The sequence below is a fragment of the Thunnus albacares genome, chromosome 9, assembly GCF_914725855.1.
Source record: "Thunnus albacares chromosome 9, fThuAlb1.1, whole genome shotgun sequence".
Taxonomy (NCBI): Eukaryota; Metazoa; Chordata; class Actinopteri; order Scombriformes; family Scombridae; genus Thunnus; species Thunnus albacares.
Genome location: NC_058114.1, coordinates 31,638,061 through 31,659,191, shown reverse-complemented (window position 1 = coordinate 31,659,191; position 21,131 = coordinate 31,638,061). Strand labels below are relative to the sequence as shown.

At 39.5% G+C, this 21,131-nt stretch overlaps 1 protein-coding gene across 2 annotated transcripts in view; it reads left to right on the top strand.

Moving 5' to 3' along the window:
• The window catches only part of nlgn1 (neuroligin 1), a 354,066-nt gene that overhangs the window by 140,874 nt on the left and 192,061 nt on the right, over nt 1-21,131 (top strand). For both annotated transcript variants that reach the window (XM_044360565.1, XM_044360566.1), the window contains one exon: nt 4,080-4,232. In XM_044360565.1, the coding sequence (XP_044216500.1) occupies nt 4,080-4,232 (153 nt within the window). The remainder of the gene's footprint in view (nt 1-4,079; nt 4,233-21,131) is intronic.

Sequence of the window (21,131 nt, the reverse complement as noted above, 5' to 3'; positions counted from 1 at the left end):
GGTCCCATTATTTTCATAGACGTTGTCATCACCATTATTGTTGCCACGAGGATTATCATCACCACCAACAACATTGTCATCATTATTATGGTTGCCATAATTGCCATCAGTGTCATCCTTGCCATCATGGCTGCCACCATCATTAACATTAGCACCATCAACATCGTCACGGTTGTTGCCAGCAAAGTTATCTTCACATCATGGTTGCCACAAGCATTCTCATCAACACCATCCTTGCTGTCATGGTTGCCATCGTCATCACAGTTATGGTTACTATGAGCACTATCATGAACAACCATCAGCACCATCAGCATATCATAGTTGTTGCCTTCATCAACATTGTCTTCACCATCATAGCTGCCACCATCATTATCATTGACATTGTAATCACCATCGTGCTTGCCACGAGCATTATCATCAGCATCATCAGCAGTGCCATGGTTGCCATCATCATCATCGTCAGTGTCGGAGTTGTCGCCATCATCAACATTGACTTCACAATCATGGCTGCAACCATATTTATAACTGACATCATCATCACGTTATGGTTGCCAGGAGCATCATCATCATCACCATCATCATCATCACACCAATGGCTACCACCATCATATACATAAACATCATTGTCATTGTCATGGTTGTCACTCTCATCAGCATCATCACCACCATGGTTGTCATGATCATCATTATTATCATCATCATCAACATCATCATCACCATTCTGGCTACCTTCAATCATTATCATTGATATAATTATCCTCACCATCGTTATTCTCATCGTAAACACCATTGTCATTGTCACCATCAAAGCTGTCAGTTATCATCATCATCATCATCATCACCACTGTCATGGCTGCCAGCACTATCAGCACTACACTGACATCATCATCAGTACAAAATAAATACAACTGTAATAATCATCCCCATCACCAGTATTGTACATGGTTGTAATTTGCTCCTCTTGTCTTCCCCCCTCTCCTTTCTATCTACACACATATCTGTATAGCTCGGTAAACACACCAGCACACACACTCTTGCCATAATCCCCTGACCTTTTTTGTCACAAGTTTCTGGAAGCCTTCCAGAGGAGAGTTATGATGTGCCTACATTGTGGCCACTGCCTGCTGTGGCGGAGGGAGCAGGACAACTAAGAAGAAGAAAAAAAAAACACTACAAAGGACAGAGAATGACAGAAGTGATGTAATGAGTTCTATGCTGAGAGAAATGGAGGAAAGGACAAATATAGCACACACACAAACAGACACAAGGAGACAGCATTTTACCTAGACGTTCCTCATTTCAATTTCCCACTAAATTTTTTTCTAAGTGTGTCTATTTTAGAGGTCTTCACTGGTCCACTTTGTTCTGTGAAACCAAGACCCGACTCGAGTCACACCAAGTCCAAATTCTACACAGTCTAAGCGGGTCAGGTCAGGTCTCCTTTTACTGCAGCGGGTCTCAGGTCTGTTTGTCAATGTGTCCAATACCTGAGTGGATCCGAATGGACCCAAGTGCACACGGTATCAGCTCTGATCATGTGGTATGTCACAATCACCGCGGGAGAAAACGGTGCGTTTTGAGTGAGAGAAGAATGTAAACTGTGAAGTGAATCGACGTGAAAAGGAGAACAAGGAGGTAAAACCAACTGGAATATCAGTTGCTCCTGGTTTGCTCCTGTTTTATACAAATAGTTCACAAAGATGAGAAAAAGGTTATGACATGGGAACTGAAGCCAGACTTGTTTTAGGAAAATTAGTCATCTACAAGATTTAAATTAAGTTAAATTAATTTTGGAACTTGATTCACAGATATTACATTTATTCATTTATATTAAATAAAATAAAGAGTAAATAGGTTTGTCTGTCTATCACCCAGCTGGCTACAGAAGATTTTATTGTTGGTAGGATTTTTAGTTATTATATGTTATAAATCTGTGTATGAAGCATATAAACTAATTATTTTTCATTTCTATGACATTAGACTCGTTCGTAGGGCATTATTATGATAATATTGCTGCTCTTTTCCACAACAGCTGCTTGTTAATTGATTGAATTAATTGATAGCACATCACATCACATCAGCAGGCTGCTGCTGGTACTTGTGTTCTCTTTCTGTTCGAGTCGACCGCATTTTGGATCAAGTCTGTTATATTCGGGTCTATTCGGGTCAGGTCTCTGTTTTTTGAAAATTAATTAATGCACGTCGGGTTCGGGTAGGTTTTCCACGGGTCCATTTCATATCAGGTCCAACATTTTAGATCTGTGAAGACCTCTAGTTTATTTTACATTTTCTGTTGGGAAGAAATCAATTTCAGCAGTTGTCCAATATATAGATATGCTATAATATTTAGTTCCTTCCTCCTTTTTGTTGAATAATGTCCTGTTTACTCAGTTTACTTTATCCTTTACCCATAAGGTAAAATTGAAAGTAAAACCACCAAAAAAATCACTTTTTTGCCTGAGTAGTTTTCTTATTATCTTAATCCTTTAATAAAGTAAGTCAAAGTTTCATCATAGGAAACGTACTGACATGACGTTATTACAGCAGACTTTAAAGGACACTTTTATAAAATTTAAAAGCATTTTTGAGCCACCTTCATAACAGTGATTAAGTCCCTTTAGAAAAGGAAGTTTTTCCCTTAGGTGTTTACATTATTTTGTCTGCCTCGTGGAGTACTTTAGACACACTGTAGGAAAACTTTCAGACTCAAAAACTAGCCTTCTGCCTCTCTTACTGCCCTCACAAAAATTAATTCTCTCGTCTCGACAGTAACGCTTTTCTCTTTTCTTGCTTGGTTAATTTTTAATTCCCCATAGACTCACTGAACTCTCTCTGGACCTGAGTCCCTGAGTGGTAAAACATCAGTGGGATAAACGATGTATACTGCTGCATCTAAATTCCAATCAATCATATTGATATGGCAATAAAGTATAGAATCTTGAATCATGTAGTGATGGAGATAGTTAGGAAGCAAGATGAAAAGCTTCATCTCAGAGATACAGAAGATGAAAGTGAAACCTTGTTTTGAACATGGGTTGCAGCGTGTTGTTAGATCTCTCCAAGTCTTCTCATCCTTTTTGCTCACAACCCAGCCCATATTAGAACTACATCAAGGGCTAAAGCTTTACAATACAACCTCCTTTCTTCCAACCTAATCAACCAGATGTAACACATTTTAATGTCTAATTTTGCCTCTAACAGCAGGCTCGCCATTCTCCTGACCTTGACCTCATATTTGATGGTTGTGACTACACATTGCAAAAATATTCCTTTTGTAATTGAAACACACCTCCAGCTTTGTGGCAGTATTAGGCAATATAACAACTCATCATCTACCACAAATTGTATTTGTCCTATTACATTGTAATTATGGAAATGATTGCGCTGTAATTTAAAAGCTGAATCAACATTTTGTCCTTCACATTCACAAAATCCTTTAAAATCTTGAAAAATAAAAGTGTCCCATTCAGTTTTTTTAGTTCCATTTAATTTCCCCTGGTGGCAATAAGCACTCACAAGCATTTATATTCACAAAATCAAGGCAAAACATTTCCCTGCAGCTAAACAACTATGAAGTGCTAACCTGAATTCAAATTAAAGTTTCAATAAAGTGGTGCTTTTTCATAAAAATGTCAAACCTAATATGCCGTTTTCATTAGATTTTCCTTCAGATTAATCGGAAAACTTTTACCTCAATGTGACAGTTTGGATTGCCACTTTTGCATGTTGACAGTCCATTGCCTACAGGAAAATTAAAACTCAACATATTAAATATCCTGTTTCATTAACACCTATATGGAATTTCAAATAAATAAATAAAGCAGCATTTTCCAATCACCGCAAACATGTCACGGCCTGTACATAGGAAAATGAATGGTTTGACGCTTTTGACTAACAAGATCTCCATATTAAAAAGCCAGTGTGCCAAGATTACTCAGAAAAAAAATAAAAATTAAAGAGGTGGCCAAAGCCCCCTAAAGTATTGAAATTGCATCTCTGGCTGTCACCTTCAATCTGTCATCTAATCAGTCCTTCTGCCTTCTCCCCCCCCCACCCTCCTCCCCTAACCCCTTCTCCAGACATCAGGGAGAGTGGAAGCCCCAAGCCAGTGATGGTTTTCATCCACGGGGGCTCCTACATGGAAGGAACTGGGAATATGTTTGATGGCAGCATCCTGGCCAGCTATGGGAATGTGATTGTCATAACTGTCAACTACCGGCTGGGCGTCCTAGGTAAGGAATCTGCTGCACAGTGTGATACGCAACCATTGTCATGTTATATTCTCTTTCTTTGCCCTCTTCTTTCTTTTTTTACTTCCTACCTTTCTCATTTCTTTCTTTCTCTGTGATTTCATACGCTGCTGCTGATGATATTATGTCAGAAATGCCTTCCTTTCTATCTTCCTTCCTTTGTGCTGTTGGCAGTATTCCAAAGAGTTTAGCTTAGCGTTAATGCTAAAAGTAGTAATCTTTCTTTCTTTCTCTGCTCTCTGTTGGTGTTACATTCCAGTGTTTAGCTTAGCCGCAATGCTAACATTCTTTGTCTTTCTAACTTCCGTTCTTAGTCTTGTTATGTTGCATCTTTTTTCTTGCCAAGAATTAAATGCTTAAATGGGGAGGGAAAAAAGTTGTTTCCTCCTCCCATTTGGGTTCTAGCCAATAATTGGTGCTTTATCTGAACTCCTCAGTTGGTTTTATTCAGTTGTTTTTTTAATTTGTTTTGTTGTTGTCATATTTGCTATTCTTTTCCACTGGTGCTGCTTTGTTGATCACAATTCAGACATTTATATCCAAAGGCTGGATTTGAATGTTTGGGGATTTTGGTTGTGATTCCCTTTAAGTAGTAATGTAATAATATTAGAAAGGTCACAGGCAAAGTAGACTTAAAAATAATGTCTTCATTTTTTTAAGCCCTCCATCATCTTTGGGGCAGATTATTTTATAGTCCATTTCAGTGTGTGATGATACCAACAGCTGTTTGAAATATTATGGGCATAATGCTACAGTACCAACCATTTTATGCTAATAAGAAATGCCTGATAAGCATTTTTCTCAGATGTAAAGGACAATTCCAAACAAGCTCAATTTGCATATTATGACATCCTATCAATGATATCTGAGCTTTCAGTTTTGATGATGTTAAACTGTGTTAAACTGTTTGCTGGTACATAATGTGTCGTTCTTGTACTGACATGTATGTGTCAAAAATGTCACATCCATTGCAGAGCTGAACACTCTTTTTTTTTTTATGCATTGTTACACATCTACCTTCACCGTCTTCTTTCTTATAACTGCTTGCTTTTAATCTTTCATGTCTTCTCTGATCTTCAGTCCCTTCAATTTTTTCATCCCTATCTCCATTTTCTTCCTCTTGTATCTATTCTCATCAGTATTATTCCTAATTCCTTTCTCTTGCATATGGATGTCACTGCCTTACCCAGGGGGCAGGTATATATTGTGACATATGACAGAAACAAAGATTCGTTGCCTCCATCCTAAATGAGATTACGCTGTCATTTGTTTGGATGGAAGGAAACAATTTCATTTCCATGTTGTTTTGGTTTCTGGGGGTTTTCTCCCTTTCTTATTAAACTATACTAGAATAAAGATATAGGGCAATATCCGCCTTTCACTCAACTAAAATACTGTTTGTCTAGCAGCGTGTGTGTGCATATATTTGTGTGTGTGCATATTAAGAAAGAGCATAAAGGCTTAAAGGCGATTCTTTGAGATGCTGATAGCAGAAATAGAACGTGAATCTCAACGGTATGTTCCCTGCAGGTGGTCTGTTTGTTTCCTTCTTTCATCATTTTTTTCAGGCTCTAATCTCTTTAATATGACTTATATTCATTTGTTTAAATTACAAATGTGCATCATATTAGTGAAAAGCCTGATGTTTTGTTGTGTGTGATCTATTGAAACACTCCATCGTTAAGTCTTCTGGCAGCTTGAAATCAGGTGACAGAAACTCAAACTAAGTAGGAATTTTCCACATGAATGCCAGCTGAGCAACTGCGGTTTTGTCTCTTGGAGATATAACTGTCAGTCAGCCAGTGACTGGATGGACAACCCCCCTCAGCAACCTTCGAGCCCTGCCAAAACCACAAAAGTGGATATTAAACAAAGCACTCCATCATCTGCAGTTACCAATCATTCATTCCTTTTCAATACCCACTTATTCCTTTTAGGGTCACGAAGAGGCTGGAGACTATCCCTATATATACAAACCGTATATAGTTGTTGATACAGTATCGTGTGAACACATTAATACATACACTCACACCTATGAGCATGTCCTCCATCCACAGTCCAAAACCTGCATGTGTTTGGGGCTGAAATTTCAGGACCCTCCTGTTTTGAGGCACCAGTCCTAACCTCAGAGCCAATGAATTCTCCATTTACACAACACAACCTTCTCTATAAGTAAGTGCTAATGGCCGGAAGCATTACACAGTGATGCAGCTGAAGTCTGCACAGTTAAATAACCTTATAGTTATGAAGTGATTGGTCAAATTAGTTTAAAAAATGATGGATGAAAATGCCAAAAAGAGCAAAAAAAAAGGATAAACAATACAAAGCGCAACAACAATCAAACAATCAAATGTTTTCATTTTGGACATGACTGAATCCTCAGTTCCATGAATCTTTTTTTTCTGTCTTTCTCCCTATCTTTTATAAGTGTGAAGCTGCAGTTCTGAACCGCTGCAGGCCTCATAGTGTTGAGAGGAACTGTATCCCTGCTGGTTAACATGAGGCGCCGCTGTTTGCTCTCAGATTAGGCTCTATGTGTTTGTGTTTACCCCCCTGGCAATGGACAAAAGCATACGGCTGTACCTCACCAAATATGTGATGCTGTGTGTGTGTGTGTGTGTGAGTGAGTGACAAAGAGAAAGTGTGTATTCAACTGCTGAGCTTTCCAGTTGGTCATCAAGTTTTTGTAAGTATAGGAGTAAATTAATAAGTAGCACCACTGCGAAAAGTATCTGTTGTGCCATTTAGTCTAGTGTAAAAAAGCTACATGTTTTAGGGAACTGCCAACATTATCTCTATAATTAATTTGAAATGTTGCTATTGGCTCTCAATCTATGTAAAAGCATGCTGTAATGATGTGGATATACACTTTGGGTGTTTTCACGCTTTGTCCAGCTTCTTGAGCCAGTGCCTAGGTTTGTTTATTCAATAATCATGACCACACACACGTCCCATTTCCACCAATGTAGTTCGAGGGCTGGTTTAGAGCCGGTGCCTCATCTCGAACCAGTTTTTTTGCTTTTCAAAAGCCAAAGAACCAGCTCTCGGCCAGGAAAACTGATTCCAGAGTGGCACCAACACTGCTGGTCTAGAAGAAAGAACCGCTTACATCAGGGGCTGGGGGCAGGATTACCATGACCAACCAAAACCAAAATGCATTGCGTCTCTTAAGACTGTGCAATGGCGGACACCTACTATGTTGTAGTTGAATTGCTTGAAGTTGGTGTTAGCGTTGCTAGGAAACTGGAGGCATGTACAGTTATGTAACGACTTGGGTCTCTAGCCCATGGAAAAGCAAGCTGGTTCTAAGAAAGTTCACAAGTTGAACTAACTGTGAACCACAGCACAAACTCAGGACTAGAACTAGGTTTGCATTAGTGGAAAGGAGGTAATACAGATTTCAACAGCAACAAATTCCATCAGACCACGACTTTCATCCAGAAAAAGAAAAAGAATCAGGTCCAATCAGGTCAAATATCAAAACCTCCTTTGGCATGGTTCCTAAAAGCATCCAGGGGCTGACCATGCATGATATAATGAATAAATGAGTTTGGGTGTGTCCCATCCATGAGGATCCACAAGGTACTCCATATTTGAAAAATAGACTTGACTTTAAGACTACAAAGCAGTTTAGAGTCTATTAATATCTTTCTTCATTAATAATTTTTCAACTGTCTCCCAGGCTCATAATTATGTTCTCCAGCTGGCCGGTTAGCCTCTGTTGGTTAAAGTGTGTGGGTGACCTTACCCATCCAGCCATTGCAGCACCTGTTCGCTTGGAGATGCTGCTTTGCTGACAGAATTCCCTACTCTCGCACCAGTGATTTTTCTCCTTGGCTTAGTGTGTGTTTGTGTGTGTCTTCAAGAGCGAGCGCTTTGCAGGAAGCCATTAGTGGCTTTAAATATGCAGAGCTGCTGACACGAAGCTGTATTTATCGGTGAAGGGCCTTGGCTACAATGGATTTGGCCACGGGGCACGTATATAGTAAGCTACTGTCAGTGTGTGTCCACGGGTGTGTGTGTGTGTGTGTTTAATGCATTAGGAGTTTCTCCTGTGTGCAGATGGGGTGTTACTGGAATACATGCTATGGTGTTGTCAAAGTATCATTATTAAGGATCATTTAACTCCTCCTTGGTCTATAACGGGACACTCTGCTGTTGTGTTGGCTGCTTTAACACTTGAATTAATTAAGAAACTAAGCACTCTCATCCAGATGTAATACTCATATATTCAGACAAGTGAATAATGGTGCTATTTTCAAGGACACTAGAAAGTTGTCATTATGTTTTCATGTAGAGATATGTCTCGTCCTTAACACATCTCTGTCCTCACCTCTGTCCCCAGTAAATATAACATTATGTCAATATTTGAGAAATTAGGGAGATGTGGAACTTTGCTGTTGGCAGTTTGACATCTAGTAAAGGCATTCAAGAAAGGGAAACTCCCAATACAGTATACAAATCCAATTCTTCCACAGGACCTGTTTGTTGCACTTCTAAACAGCGGACTATACCTTTAAGGCCAGCCCCTCACAGTGTTGAGTTTGTTTCGGCCCGGCCAAAACCTTTAATCATGCTGATTGATGAGGTGCATTTCCCTGACTCAAACCTTCTCCAAATACCCCTTCCATTCCAGCTATACATCAGCCATCCAGCCAATTCATCAAGCCTCTGATTGTTTTAAGATATACCTGGCCAGTAAAATATCCATTTCTCTGCTTCTCTAACTCTGCCCCTGCTCTCAGCACTGCAATCACATCTTAAAAAGCCTGTTCTTGAGAAGGGACCGTGCAGGAAAAGAAGCAACATGCAGCCAGAGGCAGAGAACAAGATGCAGAAGTTGGCATCTCAGATTGGCTGATTGAACTGATATAACTTGATTGGTTACATAGTTAATAAATAATGAATTTATAATCTTTCTATGTAGAAATCTTTAGAAAGTATTTGCAGAATTGCAATGATGCAAAGAGCCCTCTGATTGGTTTAAACAAAGAACAACCAAAATAATGATCAGGGTCCAAGCAGATTGCAAGCATTCTCCTAAAAAAAATACTATAAGACCAAAACAATGTTACTCTGTGGTACAAGCTTTAAAAATGTTAGCTTAAAGAGGACCTATTATGCCCATTTCAAGCTCTATTTTTATTCTGGGACTCCACAAGAGTAGCACTGCATGATATACAGTTCAAAAAACTCTTTATTTATCTTATATTGGCCCTTTATGCAGCCCCTCAGTTCAGCCTCTGTCTCTAACAGACAGTTTTAGCTCTTGTCTCTTTAAGGCCCCCCTCCAGATGAGCCCACTCTGTTCTGGTTGGCCAGCTTCCCAGAAGCCTTCCTAGGGGCAGCCATATCAGAGCTGCGTTAAGTTACCGCCAATGCAAACCCAACATTTCCTGCTTTACTGCCTCATATTAAAAGCTTTCAAATGACTAAATAACGGGATACATTTACTGTGAAGAATTTACAGGTTCCTCACTGAATTAGCAGAGCTTTGTTTGCAGCAACACAACAAGATATGGAGATATTTGGATCTCGATTTGCTCAGTGGATCAGTTAGAAATAATGCAGGGAGGAATAGTACAAGCAGGAACATTCAGAGCAGTCTGAAGCCGGTGCTTTTTTCTCACAGGGATTGCTTCTACATACATTTACCTCATTATTTGACACTTTAATATGAACATTTAATATGAACATCTGATATTGTAACATAACTGGAAAAAAAAAGGAAAAGCATAATAGGTCTCCTTTAATCATTATCACTCTGGGTGTCAGTGGAGTAATTTAGTGTCCCACGATGGCCCAAATGCTGGGAAAATTCACAGCATGTATACTTGTCATTTTTCAGCATGTACACACTCGGAAACACACATACATCAGCTCCAGCATGGCTTTAATTGTATCCAAATTAGGACTGTGTGTGTTTGCTTGAGCAGCATTTCCTGTCACACAGGCATTATCCCTAATGTTTACCCTTCCCAAATATTACCCTCTCTCACTCTCTGTCTCTCTCTCTCATATATATAAATATATCTTTTTTCCTCTTCTCCCTCCACAGTAATTGAGGTTCCTCTTTCCCGTAAGTTTTTGGTCCTGCTGGCTAAGTGTTGAGAACAATTATTTTCATGCTTATTAATTTTTTTCTCCCTGAAACAAACACCCCAATGATTTTAGTTCATTACTCTTTTGGTGTCTCTCTGCTCCTTTTTTTTTTCCTTCCCTCCATCCTTCTGTGCTAGTAGCCCTGACCAGGATTGTTCAAAAACTTGTGTAGAGCATCTGACCCTTAAACAAAGTACTTCACTCGAGTCTTTACTCGAGTACTTCACTCGAGTCTTTATTAGGATTTGTATTTGTATTGCTGAGGTAAGCTTTCCTTAAACCTGATGAATCCAGGCCTTTTTAAATCTTAAATTCATTATGTGTGGATATACATATGTATGACCAATAAATTACTAGCACATACATTTTGAGACAGTTCGGTAGTAACACATTTATTTTTGCACAGGCGTTTTTTTTAATTTTTTGATCCCACATTTTTGCAAAACATTTACATACTTTGTATCGCTCCACAATACAAAATAGGAAGAAAGTAAGCTAAACCTGTCACAGCTTCTGGCAACTTCAGATAGTGAGTGATGAACAGAGGGAGTGAAAATCTCTTCCACTTTGTTCTCCCTCTTTGGTAATGATATCTAAATTTAATCTTACTGTGAGTTACTGTAAGTCGGAAAAACTTGATTCATGTTGCTAAAAAGGTCACTCTGTCATATAGTCAGCTTTCTGGAGTAATCTGTTTCCTTAAACTTTGTGTATAAAAAAAACCCATTTTTCCCCACTTATATTTCTCCTTGAGAAAGCTGATTTCTTTGTCATGTATAGTATATGTTGTGCATAACAAGTACTTCAGACAGAGAAACTATTGCTGTGATGGACGGAAAGATCAGGAAAGATTTACATAGCAATGCATCCTCATATTCAAAATAATTCCATCTAGAGTCCAGCTAAAACTGAAATTGATACTGATTGGCTTCCAGAAATACACATAAATTTGTGTCCACCGCTGAACATTTGACTATTTGTAAAAATTCAGGCACATTCTCAGTTAAAATAAGTGAACTGTGTTTCCACAATAAAGTCAGAGGAAGGGAGGAATCTGATGTATCGAAATGAAACTTGCTGCATATAAATACAGATTTGCAGAAAACCATATTACTGCCGTACTGCAGTGCGTATAATCGTATGGTCTGATTTTGTATGTGACCTGATTTCTCTGAACTGTTTCCCTTGTGCTATAGATATACAATATACATGATAAAACTAATGTCCTCAGTTAGTTAGTTAACTCTTTTGTAAGCCGTTTTATGTTGCAAAACATTCTTGCGTAGAGGCTTTCCTTTGTTGCTACATTTGTACCCATATTAAACATTAATAGGATAGGCTCTAGTATGTTTGTGTGTGTGTGTGTGTTTAAATATGTATCATCAGCAGACCTTTGCCATGCTGCTTGGATGTTCTCTTCCTGTAAATTAGCCAAGTGAGGCTCAAACATTTCCTCAGCTATTTTGGGGCAGAGAGAGCTTTGATCATTGGACAGGCTGCATTGAGACATGCTGTAATATTTGCTGCAATATTTCTATCCCGCTACTGCTGAGAAGCAGAGTACTTGTTTGAGATTTGTGCCAAGTATCCAGGTTTTTTTTTTTCATATTGCCTCTAGGTATAGACAGACAGTCAGACAGAAAGATAAATTGCAAAATAATGTCCAACAGCCCCAACAAAGTCTCAAGATTTAGTCATTTTATCTAAATAAAGTACCAAAATAATATATGAGCTCCAGCATTGCCAGAGATTGCAGAAGAGCCAAACCTCAGACCAAACAGAGACAGATAATATGATCAGAGACCATCATTTCCTGTCAGATTTGGAGTAACATCGGTCTAATTTTGCCCTTTGAATTGAATGCAGTCTGGTCCATTTGATACGATGGATACGCTTTGAGTTTGTTTGATTACAAATTTATTTTTCTAAATTGAATGATTCAAATGAAATCTTTTATTAGAGTCCAATAAATACTGTATGCCATCATCAGCCAGGCTTTCAGGGGAAATGTTTGTGTTTTACAATGGTGAAAATACAGTTCCAGCCTTAATGAGGATACAGTTTAGTGTGAACATTGACTTCTTGTGTTAACCTGGATGCTCTGGTTGTGTAATTCTATTTTAACACGGCTAATGGCAGCTGAAAGTTGACTAGAACTTTAAATATTTGGCCAAAGTATCAACTAATGGCAGCTCCATTATGAATCTGTTTGTGTACCCTTCAGTGACATATCAGTTGGACCAAGTAGCTGTCACTGCTGTTATCTTGTAGCTAAAAGGACTGTGTCCACTATTCGGGTTTTTTTTTTTTTTTTTTTTTTGGCACTGTCCCGGCATTATGGTGTAGTAGTCTCCTAGCCATGGTGAGGTCCTCTGGTCCTCTCAGTCTGCCATTGCTTGGTGTGTTTGTGTCCTGCTCATTTGGCTCTTTGTTGTTGGCATGGTGATTTGTTCAAAGAGCGGGCTACAATGCTAATGGAAGCTATGCTAATGGTGATCTGGCAACAAGGAAGGTTGGCGTGGAAAGGTTTACAGCAGCTCTGCCGATGCGTCAGGGATCGGATTAATCTGGCTGGGGCCGGGACAACAGACGACCATCTGGGCACGCTCCATGACGCCAGGCGTCTGTTGCCACAACTTTCGCCAATTGCCACCAACCCACCATTATGCACACAATAATATGCATGTTTCATGTATTCGTGAGTCGTACATGGCCCCAGTCACTGTCTGCTTCCAATTTTTCAAAATCAATCAATACATGAACACAATAGCTGCTGGTTTCATTCAGCCCATTTGTTTCAGAATGTATAATGGCTGAAGTGCTTGAATTGGAATTATAAGGTGCCAGTACTCTCAAGCAGCAGCTTGCAGAGAATGCACATTCAGCATTTGGGAACACAAATTGTGCCTAACAATTAGTAATTTGAGAGTATAAATTACGCACCGATTCAACATCCACTTATTAGCTTTACTAGTCCATGCTGGCTTGAAGAAGTTTCGTGGTTACATTTAAGCCAACATGGACGAGACCTTGTAAAAGTGTCATGGAACAGCCACAGAGCTCACATGTCAGCAGATCAATCTCCATGACAACTGAGTAAACTCTGCTGATGAAGATCATGTGATATAGTTGAACGTTCTGGAAAAAGCTAACTATTTCTAAGATCAAGAATAAACTTTCATGTGTAGTTAGAATTACTATTACTTACATATATTTACATGTATTTATGTATTTCTGCACATGAATAATATTATTCCAAAAACTGCCAGGATCTAGACTGACCCAGAGTAAAACAAAGACTTAACTTTTGAATTCTGTACATTGTGACTCATAAATTATGATTATATAATATAAATATATATAAATGCTAAACTTCTGTCAGAGATGATATCATCACTCTGCTGCTCTCTAGTGTCTGTCATTCTCATTCATATTAAAACAGGCAAAAAAGGGATGCAGTAATGATTCTGCAAGACACAAAATGCTCTGTGATGCCAAAGTGGTCATATGAAACCAGTAGCTGCACTATATTCTTGCATGTGCATGTTTTCTCTCTGTGACACACTCTGAACTAACAAATCCTTTCTGTCTTTTTCTGCTTTCTTTTATCTGATTTTTGTTTTACTAACTTTTTTTTCTCCTTCCTTGCCCTGCTCTTAAACTATAAAATGATGTAAATACTAAAAATACTAACATCTAATATACTAACTAAAGCTAACATTTTCTACTAAAAACACTACTAATTCTACTAATCTGAAGTATACTAACTAAATTGCGGAATGTGCTAAATGTATGCTAAAAACTTTTAGAAATACCTTTGAGCTTTGTTTTCCTTCTACTTATCATACTGTCAGAATTGGCCCTGTGTGGTCTGAAATCTCATACAGTTAGTTTTTCAGGAAATCAGGTGTGATAGAAAAATCAAAATGCATTTTAGAACATAAGCAACAGAAATTAAAGCTTTTACAATCACAGTATTTCTGCATGGTATGCCAATATTACTCATTATGTTATTAGGAGTCAGTATGAGCTTTCAGACTAAGCCAGTCATCATTTCTCTTTTAACCTCCTTCCCTTTTGTCTGTCCTCTTGCCCTTCTTTACACCTTCATTTTCTTTGCATGCATTTCACCTGCTTCCCTTCTGCTCCGTCTAATCAATAATAAACTCATTTTGTTGTGCAAACTTCAAGATAGTTTGCTAGGTCTCAATAAATGATGGGGATTTTGTGATATTGGTTTTTAAAGGCCACCGCTGTTGGTTTTTTATTGGTGCAGCCGATTGGTGATGTTTGTCTTGATATCCAGTATGTTGACCCAAAACCTCCAAACCCTTATTACAAATTACCATACCATAAGGGAGGGAAATGGCTCAGAAACTGCACTCTGATCAATATGGGACACTAAAACTTGATCGTATTTTGATCAGTTTGGACAGACACACCCCGGAAACATCAATCCATCCACCTCGTCTCCATGCCAACTTACCTTGTCTAAACTCACAGAGGTAATATAGAGTATATTAGTTTAGACATAACTGATGAATTTTTTTTAACTAGGATTCTTCTGTCCCTCCACATTAGTATGTGGTCCATACATTAGACAAATCACAGTCTTACAGCCAGGACACACAGCTTGCATGTGCAACACGTGTATGTCGCGGAACCTCTTTCTTTTCATTTCAGCGCCCCTGTTAACAGGTTAGAGCAGCCACACAGCCTCACGCACAGCTGCAGCGGTGCGTCATCTAGAGAGTTGGTGTCTCGCCTATTTTTTCCACATGACGCAGGTGGTTCTCAGCAAAAATAGACAGTGAAAATTATCTGTCGAGAGTCATATCAACACCATACCAGCAACATTACAAGTTTCATTATAGTTTGAGTGTCTATCTGTAGAATATGTCACATACATGAAGTGTCATCGTTGTTGGTCAGCCTGCGTGGTGCATGGTGGGGCAGGAAGCCTCTCTGGCGAGGAACTCCAGCGCAGATGGAGCTTCTTTTCTCAACTTCTGCTCACTTTCTGTGATATTATTTCAAACTGGGGCTCCTGCCGGTTGTTTTACCTGCTTCCAGTGGGAGTTTTGGTGTTGTTATTTTCCTTATTTGTTGTCAGTTTCCCTGCTGACAGTTAGTTTGGAGGTTTGTTTGTCAGAGGTTTGTTTGGCTCGTTTGGGGAACTTGGTGTCGTCTGGAGGGATTTTCTTCACTTGGAGCGGTGACAGCAGGGGTTTAACTGGAAATCAAGAAATCAATATAATCAATTAAAAAAAAAAAACCTGTCCTGTGTGAGGAGTGTATGTGGCTGACCTTTTTCTGTCTAAACTAAATATAAATGAAATTTATAATGAAATGATATGAAACATGCTATTATTGATGGCCAATATAAAAGTCAAACTCTATGTAGAAAGATAGAGCTGGCAGTAGCAGCGCCACAGCAGCAACGCTGTCTATGTGAACAGCACACGCGTATCAGCCGCAGTAGTTCAGCGACGCACACGTGCTGCTCAGGTAGAGGTAGGCTGTGTGTCCTGGGAGTTATACTGATGCTACTGTTGGCCTAGAGGGGGTCATACAGGCCAGCTGATTGGCTAAAAATGGGATAGAAGCTGATTGGCTGGGCAGGGGAGTAGAGGGCAGATGGAGAGATGGATCTAGAAACAAACAGAGATTACATCCGTCCACACTAAGCTATTACTAGGTACCTCACTGCAAACTGCATGTGTGTGTGTGTGTGTGTGTGTGTGTGTCTGTGTCTGTATGTCTGTGCACAAAACCCCCTGTGACAGTGTTATTTATTGATCAAAGTTTTGGCCTCAGCTTGTGTGTGAGTGCATGCTTGAGCATAAGTATGTGTGCCTGGGCACGTGTGTGTGTGTGTGTGTGTGTGTGTGTGTGTGTGTGTAATGTGGCTAGTACAGCAGATGGACACGTGTCGCGGCAGGATCAAAGTGTGTGGTGTGTAACAGCTCTGATCACTGTAAACTACATATGTAGGGGAGTGGACCAGTCCAGTCTCTGAGCAACTGTCTGTGTGTGTGTGTGATTAGATGTTTTAAGTCTCACTTTTATTTTCCATACAGATCACTGCCTCATTCTGCTCTATGTTATTCTATTCCCTGGCCTGATGTAGTTTCCAGGTGAGCTCGGTTTTGATCCTTTCAGTTTCTCAGGCTGTCAGCCTCTGCGGCTTGCTGAAGAACTCACCATACTATCAGCCGCCACCGAATAAAACCATCGCCAACAAGCAATAAAGAAGACAGAGAGACTGAGGAGAGAGAACGATGAAGAGAAAATGTGATTTAAGGCTCTACGGGGGTCGTCCGCCCCGCACGACACCAGCCATCTGATTGGTTATCAGCACGAGCCACAAATCTGCCGTCGCCATATTTTTTTTAGAGGTCAGATAGGAGCGCCTTGCAGCCGGGGAGGGAGGGAGGGGGGGGGGGGAGCGGTGTGACTGCGTGTGTTATGTGTATGAGAGTAAGACCAATATCACTTTGGTCAATAATGTGGCTTTTATTACAGTTAATATGAGATCACAGACTGAGGAAAGGTAATGAAACTGAAGAACGGGTTACATCTGAAGTTCTTCTAACCTATTTTTTTTTGATAAGTCATGGGTCGATTTCCATAAAATTTACTGAGCGCTTTCATGCTGCTAAGGGACTTCTTTGATACTTCGTTTAACTTGCTCGATAACGCCGCCCTCAGGACAAATATTTTTTTAGTTCTACTTCTATTAAAATTGTAGGAACAATAAGATTACAGTATGTTCATAGTTTATCTCAGCATTTTTTTATGCAGGATGTACTAAGCAGTGCAGACTCTATAGAGCAGGGGCCTCAAACTACCATCCCAGGGGCCAGATCTGGCCTGCAAGACTATTTCATTCAGAGGAATTTATTTATTAACCTGGCCTGCTAATTAGTTTGTATTTATTAGTTATAACTCCATTTCAGTTTGCTCCTACTCTTCATCCAGTCAAAAATATGTTTTTCTTCTTGTTCCCACAGTTGGATGTTTGTGCAGAATGATGTACGTGCAGAGTTTGACACTAGAAGGCTGTTTTCACATTTGTCTGCCTAAATTTGAAAGTTCCTCTGTGCTCATTGAAAATCTAAGTTAAAGGGGCGGGCCTACGAGCATGATTTGTGACATCACAACTATTTAGGAAGCTGATCCTGGTTTGGTTTACAACTTCAGTGTGATGTGGAAACGTGAAGCCTCCAGTGCACAAACACTGAGAATGATGTTTTCAGTAAACTAGGAGATATCTTCTGTCTAGCAGTTAAAGTTTTGAAAATGAAACTTCATAGATTCAGGATTTTTTAATGAGGGAGAAGGAGTAGATGTAATTTTAAGAATTCCTAACCAGGTAATTGAACTTTTTTTGTGGAAAAAACATATCAGAAACAAATGATTGTTCCAAGCAGAGTATTTTTATATGTCTTAAAACTGGAGGAGATCTTTAGGTCATCAGAGTGGTTAGCTAACATCTGACAACAAAATGTCTCTGTCTAGAGCTTAAAGGAGGGTTAACCTGGAGGATGGAAAGTTTAAAAAGAGGTGGACAAATGATAATTTAATCATTTGCAGTAAGAATAAAAAAAATCTCAAAGCAAGGAAAGATGAAATGCTCAGCTTTGGAGCTTACATAATTGAATTTGAATGTCTAGTGCCCCCTGACGGTAAACAACATGGCCAGCGCGGCCCTTAGGTAAGCCGTAGCTTCAGTCAAAAATACCAATATTAGTATCAACCCTCAAAACAGATCAGTGTTTATATCTACCCTGCAGCTCCCCCTGACCAGACACTGGTCAATGCTGTTGCACTGAAACACTTCAATCCAAATCTCATTTCACTCGATCTGCAGTGTGTGTTTGTGTGTGTGTTGGGAGGGAATGAGAGATGAGATGTTTTCGGGGCCAGCACATAGTAAGCAGAGAATGAAGAATATCTGACATATATTGACATCATGAAAACATTGCCACTCTGGTATCTTTAAGTTTACCTCAGTCTGTGTGTGTCTTCCCCCTCCCATCATTGTTTACCACTTTGCTCTCTCAGGCTTGTGACTGATATGGGACTAAAGTACTACTGTATTATTCAATATCTCCTAACTTGACAGTTTTTACATCAAAATGTATTTGAAACAGCATTAAACCGTCAGGGAACAATAAAACTCTCTTAAAAAGCAGAGATGAGTCATAATAAACCATATCCATGCGTACGGTGTGGAATCTGATCCAGTTGAGTCCCCATAGACTACCAGTATAATATTGAGAAGTTTAACAATAAACGTGCAATCCATCAAACTGCACCCTCCTGTTCCCACCTCACTTAAATGACAAACTACTCTGTACTCTGCCAGTAAGAGTGCACGACCCCCCCTGGGCTCCCAGTGAACAGCTATTCACAAAGCTTTATATTAACAGTGATCCTCTCCTTTTTTTGTCTGCCACTGTCTTGCTTTCTTTTTGCAATCACGGCGTCTCACTGGTAAATAGTCTATTTTACTGAATACATCAGCCATATTGCCTCCTCGCTTTGTTCTAACACAAATCCCATAATCCTCTCAAAGGTCAACCTTCTCTTTTCTCCCTGCGCCTGCTCTCACCACTGGCCGTGTATTCATTTGTTTTTCCCAGCGGAAATAATAGAACAATATGGAGGATAAAAGAGGATGAGGAGGAGAAGGAGGAGGATCCTGTTGTTCCTCTCCATCTCCCTGAAGCGCCGCTGTTCTATCTCGTTCTTGGCTTCTTTTTGTCTCAATTCATTTGAATTCACTTGAATAATTTATCGACATAAGATGTATTTTCAAAAGGCAACAATCAGTCGTACTTTATACATTCTCACTGTACTGACATGATTGGTTTGAAACTTGTCTTATTATATTATACACAAGTCATCGATATCTATAATAAAAAAGACAGTTTTGTCATGTGAATAATTTAAAAGCCAGTAAGAGAATATGTGTGTATGTCTGTAAGTGTCCAAGTGTGTGTGGCCTCACAAATACCCACGCAAAAATCCTTACACAAGACCTGATTTCACTTCCTGTCCAGCTGCTGTCCCACTAGCCTCTGTAACTCACTAATTCCCCTTCATCAGTCTGTCTGACAAGTGAGACACGAGGCAAAGTTCATTTGAAGTCTTTTATTTCCAGGACAGAAAACAACTTCCTGCCGCGGCTGGAAACAAGATTGATGAGAAGCAAAACAGTAAAATTATAGGCTGTAAAACCAAAACTATGAGCTAAAAGAGGCTTAAAAGCAGGTGAGGGCAACTGAGCATGTGGGTTCATCACTATGAGTGACTCCTTTCACATTTCACATCCATTATTGATATAAAAATATTGATTAGTGTAGCTTTAAACAATAATTTATCTGCTAGTATTCAAAACAACTACAACTCCCAGTAAGATTTACCAGCAGAGTGATGAGGGTATTTTATGTATTCTAACCTTTACTTCCATTTCAACCATGTTTGTATAATTTCCAACTTTTTTGTTGTAATCTCTGCAGTCTAAAAGTGTAGAAAATGTATTGAAAGGACATTTAGACCATAATGTAGGAAGATACAATTTACAGCAAAGATAACACAGTAATTAAAAGTATAAATAAAAGGTGTTATTATTTACAAAATTTAGTTGGAGGCTAGTGAAAAATGTTGTAAGTGGATGGGATTCTGCTGGGGAAAATTGGACTCATGACCTTCGGTATTTGTAAAGTCGAGGCCCTCGTTAAGCTGGCAATGTTTAACGCATGTATGGTTTGGGCTTGTGGGAAATTGTAGGCAGCTAAAAACGGAAATATAAAATACTAAACTATATTTCATAGATTTTTTTTATGAATTTCACAGCATACTGTTTAGCAAGGTTATATTGTAGAGATGAATTATTTGTAAAACGTCAATGTGAATCTGAGTGAGGTTTTCTTACCTCTGAAACAGCATCCCTACAAGTTCCAGTTTCATGTTGACTCTCAGTTTATCAAAATAAAAGTCTTAATTTTCTTGCATTCTGGCTGAGGTTGTGCAGTGACTTGGTTCTGGGTTTGAATAGTGAATACTGTGATGGCGGGAAAAAAAAAGGGGCCTCATATGTTATTGCTCCCTCAGGTCTGTTGTCCCATACTGTAACTCTGGCTAAACACAGAGGGAGAAAGATGGGTGCAGTGTCATCATTGAGCCTCAATGTCAGTTGCCAAAAACGACCTATAGTTACATTACAGTTCAGATGACGACCATATAAGGTGACAAATTTCCATCTTCAGAGGTGGTGGGTTGGGTGGCTGGTTAGATCCTAGAAAGTGGACTTTTCTGCAGGAGACCACTCTCCACTTCATGTTTCCAACTGTTGGGACAGTTTTTTAAAAAACGTAACTACGATTGTCATGGTGTTTACTGTCACCATGACGAAGAAGGTTGCCTAACTTTAAGGAAGTAGTAGCTTTAACCCTGCCGCCTAACCCTAGCCCTAACCCTGACCCTAACCCCTAACCCTAACCCTAAATGCCTATCCCTGACCCTGGCCCTAACCCCTAACCCTAGCCCTAACCCTAGCCCTAACCCTAACCCTAACCGCCTAACCCTAACCCTGGCCCTAACCCTAACCCTGGCCCTAACCCTAACCCTAACCCTAGCCCTAGCCCTAACCCTAGCCCTGACCCTGACCCTGACCCTGACCCTGACCCTAACCCACACCACGTTTCAAGTGATCATTTTAACCCTAACCAAGTGGTTTTTGTCCCTAAACCTAGCCAAACCTTCAACACA